The 10,723-nt window shown below is 39.6% G+C and overlaps 1 protein-coding gene across 1 annotated transcript; it reads right to left on the bottom strand.

The window, feature by feature from the left end:
• Positions 1-9,796: 9,796 nt before the first annotated feature.
• On the bottom strand, positions 9,797-10,384 carry LOC124891144. The gene is made up of 2 exons (XM_047402954.1): positions 10,184-10,384; positions 9,797-10,141 (listed from the first exon to the last, which is right to left on the bottom strand). The coding sequence occupies exons 1-2, from the start codon at positions 10,382-10,384 to the stop codon at positions 9,797-9,799; spliced, it is 546 nt and encodes a 181-aa protein (XP_047258910.1).
• Between the last annotated feature and the right edge of the window lie 339 nt (positions 10,385-10,723).

The following is a 10,723-nucleotide window of genomic DNA, read 5'->3' as shown; positions in this document are numbered from 1 at the left end:
GTGTGACTGAATTGATGCATAGTAATGGTTGAAATGGGGGAACATGGGTTTTCCAAATTGATGAAAATTATTTCTTGATAATGGTATTAACCTCAACCCACCTTGTAAACTTTATTTTGAATATGAATAATTGTATGGTTTAACTTGTATTTTGAATCTATTGGATTCCATTATGAATATGGTTTTGGATGGACTTGGTGGCCTTGATTTTCGATTTTAAATGAAACTTGGGAGTTAGTTTGGTTATATGGACTGATTTAGCATAATCGAATTAGCTTGCAAACATATTGGTATGACGATATCATATTGGTAAATTCCATAATAAATGACCCTTGGGTTGATGGTTGATTTATGTGCAACTGTTTTAGTTTGTGCTTAAAGAGAATTATGTATCTCACCGTAAAGGTGTAGGTCCTGGGGAGATCAACATTGGAAACCACGTTTGCTCGAGTTAGAGGTCCATATGATCGTGTTCTTGGTAAACATATCTCATATATATAGGGAGGGAAATATCTTTGATTTCTTTAGCCTTTCCTTGATTTTTCCTCAGTTCGTGTGGCTAACACGTACTGGGGCCCTTCCAGCTATGGGAGATGGACCCATATATCCCATGAGTGCCTTTAGGATGGAGCGAGCCACATAGTTCAGGTTAATACTTTAAACTCTCATTTTCATATCCCTTGTACCTATCCCAACATCATATATATATATATATATATATATATATGAATGTGGTACATATGTTTTATACCAGGATTTTGGTAACTACATCATTTTATCCTTATTTCCTAAGCTACATATCAGTGCTCGCCCCACTGACCTTCCTTGGATGCTACATCGCTTCATGATGTAGGGTACAAAGGATTTTCTGTTGCTCCTGTGCAGCATTTGGTGGTTTGGTATTCCTGTGGATTTGCTGAGAAGTGGTGAGACTCTATCTTTCGTAAGGCCCTATCATCTCACTAGTTATTTTATTGTCTTTGCATTTTATTTGGGATTCTTTTTGTCATGGTCGGGAGCATGCTTCTTCAATAGATGGCTTGGCTGGTGGCGTTGGTCAATTAGCAAGGTCAAGGTCCAGCCTTTTAGGAGCATAAGGATATGACCCCATGCCAGTCAAGGCACAAACGGTCTCTTCATACTCCTCAATGCCTTCACTATCATAGTTTATCATGACCGCGGCCAAAGGTTCGATAACAAGTTGTTCAGTTTTGGGCACATCCTGTTCATCCTCAAAATACACATCAACTTCTAATAACACACTAATTTTCTCATGTTGTTTCATTGATTTGCCTATAACAAACCGTACCACTTCATTCACTCGTAAGAGCTCATTCACTCTCAAATCGATCAACACACTTCCGATTGTGAGGAAAGGTCGACCCAAGATTATGGGCACCTCAAAGTCCACCTCGCAGTCCAGAATGACAAAGTCAGCAGGTAATATAAAATTTGAAACCTTTACCAACACATCATACAGAAAGCCAAGAGGTCACTTTACTGACCTGTCCGCCATTACCAGTCTCATGTTGGTGGGCGTGGGGTTCCCCATACCCAACTTTTTATAAATAATCAATAGCATCAAATTAACGCTTGCTCCCAGATCACACAGTACTTTAGTTAACTCCATAGTTCCAATTGTGCAGGGAATAGTGACTGCACCAGGATCCGGCTTCTATTGCATTAAGGTCCTTATAGAAATAGCGCTGCAAAGGTGGAGGTCTGCCTCCAATTTGCAACTCACTGCTCGTTTCTTGGTAACAAGGTCCTTCGTGAATTTTGCATATCCTGACATTTTCTCAAGTGCCTCAATCAAAGGCATATTTACTGTCAATTGCTTGAGCATTTCCATGAACTTGCTGAATTTGGCATCATCGGCCTTCTTCCTCAATCGTTGAGGAAAGGAAGGTGGTGGTCTTGGTATGGTTTTCAAAACCACTTCCTCTTCCTTCTCCTTCACCTTCTCTAATGCATCAACAGAGTTATTTAGCTTCCCAGACTCCACTGGGTTATTTTTTTCTGGTTATTTGGAACTACCTCACTATTTACAAACTTACCCAAAGAAGGGCCAGATAAGATCTTACCACTCCTAGTGGTAATCTCCAGACATGAGCCATCAGTATGCTGACTCTGAACCATTTTACTAGGTAGGTTGCCACTTATTCCTTGGTTCAGTGTTGCAAAAAGTTGGTTCATCTGTTGCTCTAACTGATTGATATAAGTTGAGTGTAAACTAACTAACTGATTCAGGGTAGAAAATTCACTTTTCATAGTAGGGTAACCTCAACTCCTTTTAATAGTTTTTCCATCATATCCTCCATAGATATCTTCCTCGATCTAGTTGCAGCTGCCTCCCGGTTTTTAGGAAGAATATATAGCCCACTCCTTTCATTGCTGCTTCTCCAGTTTCCCAGCTCCCTGTCTTTGTAACCAAGCTTGTCATAAATGTTTTGACCTTGATTTACGTAACTATTGCCTCAAAAACCCCCTAATTATTGACATAATTAGCCTCTTCTTCAGGCTTCACATCAACACGATCCTGAGAAATCACAACCTTTACTTTCTCTGTCTTTCCTGATGATAAGTGCTTGGTGAGCAGGTCGACCTGAGTCTTTAGATGGGCCATATATTGATCCCTCTCCTCATCTCTCCTGCGTTGCTCAATAGTTATTCCCATAGGAATAGTAAGGCTTGTCACCACAGAATCCCTGGTGTACCAAGCCCGACTCCGTTTGGCCATCCTATTCAGCATATCTTTAGTATCTTAAAAGGAGAGATCAACAAAAGAACCACCAGTGGTGTTATCTACAATTGGCTTGGTTACAGAGTTGAGAGCCTGTATAAAGTCTCCATCAAATGTATGTTCGTCATGTTGTGGTTCAAGCACTTTGTCAGCTTCTTCTTGAACCTCTCCCAAGTTTTATGCAGGGCCTCAGTTGGGAGCTGTCTAAAATTGCTGATCTCATCCCTCAACGGTACCCTCCTAGAAGGCGGAAAAAACCTTTCTAGGAAAGCTCCTTTCAACTAACTCTAGTTGCTTATAGAATCGAGCGTCAGCTCGTTTAGCCACAATATTGCCTCCCCAGAAAAAGACAATGGGAACAGACTCAATCGGATAGCATTCTGGCTCACTCCTGGGTTATCAAAAGATGTGCAAATGGTGACAAAATTTACCAGATGCAGGTTGGTGTCATCACCAGGAAGGCCTACAAACAACCCCTTCAGATTCAGGAGTTGGATCATCGTGCTTATAATATTGAACTTTGCTCTAGGTGCTAATGGAGGAGGAATGATTGTACCCGTTGCACCTGCTCCATCCATATCATCATTATCAAACTCATGCTGCAGCGGCTGTTCTGCCATTCTGCTTATGTGGTGGAGTTTCGGATTGAGTGGTGATTGGAGTAACCTATAAAGATCCTACAAATGAACAAAAACCACAACCGAACGTAAATCTAGAAAACTTAACTAACAGCAAATTAGTGCACATAACTTTTAGTTTACAACCGTATTCCCCGGCAACGACGCCATTTTTTATAACGCTCAAACTACACTCTGAAATGGGTGTAAGCGATCGTTGTCAATATAAATACCAACTAGGTTGGGGTTGAATCCTACAGGGAATAGGGTGTGAACTCAAGTTGTTTACGAAATAATTCATTGGTAGTTTACTGTTTCCTGAAATGAGGGTTTAAATTGCTCAGATAATTGTTAGTCACTTTAAAATTAATGTTTATAACCAATATTTTTATGAAATAACCGGGATTATGTTCACTAGGGTTTACGGTACATAACAGTTGCTACGAATAACTCAAGGTTCTCACAGTGTTTAGGATGACAAGCTATCTTTATCGGTGGTATACTCAAATGTCTCTCAACCTATTCAAGCGTCTAATTTCCTAATCCTCTCAGACTTAGAGAACCGCAACTCACTGTCCAGATTTACCTCAGGTTAATCAACCTTGTTACAGCGCTGATTATTAAACAAAGCCTTTCCGAGTCCCTGTCGATAATTCATTTCCTATTGTTTATGATTTCTTTCTTAAGTAAACCAAAGTAGGTACGCCTATTGTTTGCAACCAACAGACATAAGTTATAATATCAGAATTACCAAGAAATCTTAGCACCTATTAAACCTTGAGTAATTAATTAACACCTTTTCATGACCTGACCCTAGATCCTACAATCCAGGTTAAAGATGTTTAGCCACTCATGATGCAATAGATAAGTACACAAGTTGAATTCATAATTGAAAGGATTAACTTACAATGATGAATGAAATCAAAAGTGAACTTGTATTTAAATGACAAGGCAATACTCTTAAAATATTGTTCTTGAGATAGAAAGAGAGAAAAGTCGTATGTTGTAAGATAGATTCCTCAATGAATATTCATAAAAACCCTAAAATAAGTCTTTAAATAGTCGATCCTAAATAAGGAAATATTATTAAAAAAATTTATTTTCTTCGGATTAGGTGACGGCACCCGTGACGTCTTATCACGATCTTGACGGCATGTCGTGATTGCCATCACAAAATAAAATTAAAAGTTTCAGATTTTTCCCCGAATAGACGACGGTGCCTGTGACAGCCTATCATGGGCCTGACAGCCTATCACAGACATCTTCAGATTCTCTTTAATGTTGGTTTTTGCTGTCTCAGGCTGACGACGATCATGACGGCCTATCAGGAGTCTAACAACATGTTATGGATATCGTCAACTCCTTCTCCATTTTGATAATTTTTTGCCTAAGGTTGACATGATTCTGACGGCTTGTCACACTTTTGAAGTCTTATCAGCAGATGTCGTCACAACATTCACTTCATGCCAACTCCCTAGTTACGTTTGACGGCAACTGTGATAGCCTATCACGGGGCTGACGCATTATCACAGATGCCGTCAGCCACTCCTTTCTTTAGATTTCTCTAGATGTCAATTTCTTTGCCTCCATTCTTGTTAGTTCTCTATCCCATTAGTTTAATCTATAAAATTAACATAAACACATCAAAAAATGACAAAAGTTGCTTAAGGCCTCGCAATTATTCTAGGTTAAAGGCCTTAAATGTGTTCGCAATTGCGCACATATCAACACCCTCAACTTGAAACAATTGCTTATCCTTAAGCAACTTAATCCAACTAAGGGAACACATAGCACATTCAACAACCAATTTTTCATTTAATCTCGACACAAAGTTATCCTTTCAATGCAAAACAAACTAATACCAACTGTGCATATTATTGAAAACAATACTGTAACACAAAGGAATCAAGCAGCAGCATCAATCTTAGCCGCAATAACTATTCACATATCATTGTCACACTATCTAAACAAGTAAGTAGCTAGCAATGATACCAGTGTGCCATCATAATAAAGAAATACCCCTCCTCTCATATAAAAAAATCCAACAATGCATATATGAGGTTCATCACAAGACTCTCACACTCAAAAGGAAGTTCCAGTCAGTGTATGCCAAGTGCCATAGGCTTGCCCTTATTTTTGTTACCAAAATCCTCAGGTAGGTCAGCAAGAATCACTATAGGACTTCTTTTAGGCTTGTAGTGTGGTTTGGGGCTGGTATGATATTCAAGGTCATTTAGAGTGATTATGTCTCCTTGACACTACACTACTTTCTTGAGGCTCACTTATTATCCTCTTTCTTTTCTTTTCTTCTCTTATAAGAAATCCAAATTCAAGTTGGGTACTGCCCTTATTTTTTTTTGGAATACCAAGATTTATTCTTTCTCCTTTATTCCACCCTTCTTTATACTCATTTTACACCACGCACCCCTATGATAGCCACCCTCAACTTAAGCTGTTTGCCTAGATCAAGGTGCTCAATGTCCAAGGTAGGCCAGGGATAAATAGGTTCATTGTGGTATAAATAGGAAGGTGATAGGTGTCATATGAAAGAAAGGGTCAATTTAGGCTCTAAATAGGGATCAAGGGGTGTTATGCATACAGGAAAGGTTATTTAGGCTAAAAGAGGGTTAATCAACGACGGCCTATGATCCTGTCCTAACTCCTATCCTAATACCATGGTAAGACCAACCAGGAAAGTTCTGGCTTTAGTATACAGAGGGAAACAAGTAATATCTCACACGCACCTGGCACACAAGTATATCATAGGCCACTACTTATTTAGTTCATGGAATTTTTTTTCAGTAATGATCATCAGGCAGCCATAACTAATGCCACAACAAGATTCACAATGGTCACAAGTAAAAGTAATCCACATAGTTTATCAAACAAGACATTGGAAGGATGTTCAAAAGTTTAGCAAGGACATGTCACTACGTTTTTGTTCTTGTATTTCTCCTAGTTGCTCAAAGCTATGTTAAACAACAGACTACCCTCCACTCTGAACTTAGAATTAAAGCAAACCTAAACTAAGAGTTAGAGTATACCTGGACTGGGTCGGCCTCTGGGATCATGGGTTGCCTCCCATGCAGCACTTGATTTAACGTCGCGGCACGACTCAGGTATCTCGATTACCTCAGACTTTATCGAGATAGATAATGGTAATACTTTTCACTAATTCTTTTGGGCCAATGTAAAGCTTCACCCATTGCCCATTTACCTAGAATGTGCTGCTGTTTTCATTTTCGAGTTCCACTACTCCAGATGAGTGAGCTTGACTAACCTTAAAAGGACTTGACTACTTAGATTTTAGCTATCCTAGGAACAATTTGAGTCTGGAATTAAACAGAAGCACCAAATCCCTCTGTTTGAATTCTCGTTTCTCTATTCTCCAATCATGGTACTTTTTCATCTTTTCTTTATACACATCTGCTCGTTCATATGCCCTGAGACGGAACTCATCCATCTCATTCAGTTGCCCTAGTCTCATCTCTGCTGCTTTCTTCCAATTCAAATTCAACCTTTTGAGTACCCATAAAGCCTTGTGTTCCAACTCTATTGGCAGTTGGCAAGCTTTTCCATAGATTAGCTGAAATGGTGACATGCCAATGGGTGTCTTGAAAGCAGTCTAGTATGCCCATAAGGCATTATCAAGCTTTTGGGACCAGTCTTTCCTGCTAGCATTCACTGTTTTGGATAGGATGGCTTTAACTTCACGATTAGACACCTCCACTTGCCCACTGGTCTGTGGGTGGTACAGAGTAGCCACTCCATGTTGTTTCACTCCATATTTTACCAAAGCTACTCGAAATAATTTTTTGCAAAAGTGAGATCCTCCATCGCTTATGATAGCACGTGGTACTCTGAAGTGAGAGAAGATGTTGTTTTTGATAAAATCAACAACCCTCTTTTCTTCATTGTTAGCCAAAGCCATAGCTTCGACCCACTTAGAGACATAGTCAATAGCAACAAGAATATACTTATCCCGTACGAGCTTAAAAACGGACCCATGAAGTCAATGCCCCAGACATCAAATAATTCCACTTCAAGCATCTTAGTCAAGGGCATCTCATGTCTTTTAGAGATTGACCCCTGCCTCTGACATTGGTCACATCTCTGCACAAACTCATGGGCATCCTTAAATAATGTTGGACAATAATAGCCACTCTGCAATACCTTCCTGGCCATTCGGTCACCCGCATGGTGACCCCCAACTGGGAAAGCATATGCTTCCAATATGCACGATACGTCTACTTCTTATACGTATCTCTGTATGATATTGTCTGCACATCGCCAAAAAAAGATAAGACTCATCCCCAAAATAGTGTGTTACATCATGCAAGAATTCTTTCTTTGGTGGAAAGAAAGATTTTTTGGTATGTATTCACTCAGTTGCCAAGATTTCCTCATCAGGAAATGCATCATTTATCTTTGTTTCATCACTAGCTTCCTGTTCACCTTCTATTCTAGAAAGATGATCCGCAACCTGGTTTTCACAACCTTTCCTATCTTTGATCTCGAAATCAAATTCTTGCAGCAGCAACACCCATCTAATAAGCCTTGGTTTTGCATCCTTCTTAGCTATCAAATACCTCAATGCAGCATGGTCAGTGTGGATCACCACTTTGGTTCTAAGCAGATAAGCTCTGAATTTCTCAAAAGCATACACCACAGCCAACAGTTCCTGTTCAGTTACTGTGTAATTCTTTTGCGCTCCATTCATTGCTTTGATGGCTTAATATATCGGATGAAACAGCTTATCTCTCTTTTGTCCTAATACAGCTCCCAGTACAACACCACTTGCATCACATATTATTTCAAATAGTTTTGCCCAGTCAGGTGCAATAACAATAGGGGCCTCAATCAGCTTCTTTTTAAGGCACTCAAATACCTTTAAGCACTCGTCATCGAAGAAAAATTTTGCTTCCTTCTCCAAAAGTTTGCAAAGTGGATTTGCAACTTTTGAGAAGTCTTTTATGAATATCCGATAAAAATCTGCATGACCAAGAAAACTACACACTCCCTTCACTGAAATGTGAGGTGGTAATTTCTCGATAACTTCCACCTTTGCTCGATCAACTTCAATCCTTTTTTTGGAAATTTTATGGCCAATAACGATCCTTCCTTTACCATGAAATGACATTTTTCCCAGTTAAGCACTAGGTTAAATTCAACACATCTTTGCAAGGCCATATTTAGATTCTCCAGACACATTTTAAATGAATCACCCACCACAGAGAAATCATCCATGAACACCTCTATGGTGTCTTCCACCATGTCAGAGAAGATAGATATTATGCACCATTGAAAAGTGGCGGGCGTATTGTACAGCCCAAATAGTATCCTTTTAAATGCAAAGGTGCCATATAGGTATGTGAATGTTGTCTTCTCCTGATCTTCGGGAGCAATGCAGATTTGGTTATATCTAGAATAACCATCCAAGAAGCAATACCACCCCCTACCAGCTAATCAATCAAGTATTTGGTCCATAAAAGGCATTGGGAAATGGTCCTTCAGATTTCAAGAGTTTAACTTATGGTAGTCTATGCAAACTCTCCACCCAGTTACTGGCCTGAGTGGAATCAACTTATTCTTTTCATTAGCAACCACTACCATACGTCTTTTTTGGGCATGCATTGAACTGGACTGACCCACTTACTGTCAGAAATAGGGTAAACCACTCCTGCATCCAACCACTTAATAATCTCCATCTTAACCACCTCTTGTATTGGTGGTTTAAGACGGCGCTAATGCTCTATGGTTGGCATACAATCTTCCTCAAGTTGAATTTTATGTATGCAGATGCCAGGGGGAATACCAATAATATCTGCGATGGTCCATTCTATTGCTCTCTCATGCATATGAAGTACTGAAATAAGTGCCTTTACCTGTTGTTCTTTCAAATCAGCTGCAACAATAACAGGTAACGTATTCCCTTTACCCAGAAACATATATCGTAAGTGTCCAGGCAGCTCCTTCAACTCCAACACTAGGTGTTCTTTAATAGATGGCTTGGCTGGTGAGGTTGGTCGATTAGCAAGGTCAAGGTCCAGGTTTTCAGGAGCATAAGGATATGACCCCATGCCAGTCAAGGAATAAACGGTCTTTTCATACTCCTCAATGCCTTCACTATAATAGTTCATCATGACCGCAACCAAAGGTGCGATAACAAGTTGTTTAGTTCTGGGCACATCATGTTCATCCTCAAAATACACATCAACTACTGAGAACACAGTTATTTTCTCATGTTGTTTCATTGATTTACCTAAATCAAACTATACCACTTCATCGTTCACCCTAAATAAGAGCTCATTTACTCTCAAATAGATCAACATACTTTCTGTTGCGAGGAAAGGTCGACCCAAGATTATGGGTACCTCAAAGTTTACCTCGCAGTCCAGAATGACAAAGTCTATAGGGAATATGAAATTTGAAACCTTTACAACACATCATACAGAATGCCAACAGGCCGCTTTACTGACCTGTCCGCCATCACCAGTCTCATGTTGGTGGGCGTGGGGTTCCCTAGACCTAACTTTTTATAAATAGTCAATGGCATCAAATTAATGTTTGCTCCCAGATCACACAGTGCTTTAGTGAACTTCATAGTTCTAATTGTGCAGGGAATAGTGACTGCACCTGGATCCGTCTTCTTTTGCATTAAGGTCCTTGTAAAAATAGCATTGCAAAGGTGAAGGTCTGCCTCTAATTTGCAACTCACTGCTTGTTTCTTGGTAACAAGGTCCTTCATGAATTTTGCATATCCTGGCATTTGATCAAGTGCCTCAATCAAAGGCACATTTATTATTAATTGCTTGAGCATTGCCATGAACTTGCTAAATTTGGCATCATCGGCCTTTTTCCTCAATCGTTGAGGAAAAAGATGTGGTGGTCTTGGGATGGTTTTCAACACTATTTCCTCTTGTTTCTCCGGCACCTTCATCGACCCATAAACAAAACTATCCGAATTCTCAGACTCCACTGGATTTTTTTTTTCTGGTTCATCCGCAACTACCTCACTATTCATAAACTTTCCCACAAAAGGGCCAAATAAGATCTTACCACTCCTAGTGGTAATTGCCAGACATGAGCCATAAGTCTGCTGACTCTGAACTGTTTCACTAGGTAGGTTGCCAATTATTCCTTGGTTTAGTGTTGCAAAAAATTGGTTTATCTATTGCTCCAACTGATTGATAAAAGTTGAGTGTGAACTTACCAGCTGATTCAGGGTAGAAAATTCACTCTTCATAGAAAGTACTCCTGAGTTGGTATCCTCAACTTCCTTTAATAGTTTTTTCATCATATCCTCCAAAGATATTTTCCCCGAGCTAGTTGCAGCAGCCTCTCAATTTTCAGAAAGAATATA

This window comes from Capsicum annuum, unplaced genomic scaffold (assembly GCF_002878395.1).
Source record: "Capsicum annuum cultivar UCD-10X-F1 unplaced genomic scaffold, UCD10Xv1.1 ctg3121, whole genome shotgun sequence".
Lineage (NCBI taxonomy): Eukaryota > Viridiplantae > Streptophyta > Magnoliopsida > Solanales > Solanaceae > Capsicum > Capsicum annuum.
The sequence above is the reverse complement of the archived record's forward strand: the minus strand, read 5'-3'. Positions and strand labels throughout refer to the sequence as shown.

Excerpts from the sequence above, each read along its gene's own strand:
- LOC124891144 (XM_047402954.1), bottom strand. The coding sequence starts at position 10,384 with ATGAATAGTGAGGTAGTTGCGGATGAACCAGAAAAAAAAAATCCAGTG. Across the intron at positions 10,142-10,183 it reads CCAAATTTAGCAAGTTCATG|GCACTTGATCAAATGCCAGG; the intron begins GCAATGCTCAAG and ends CCTTTGATTGAG.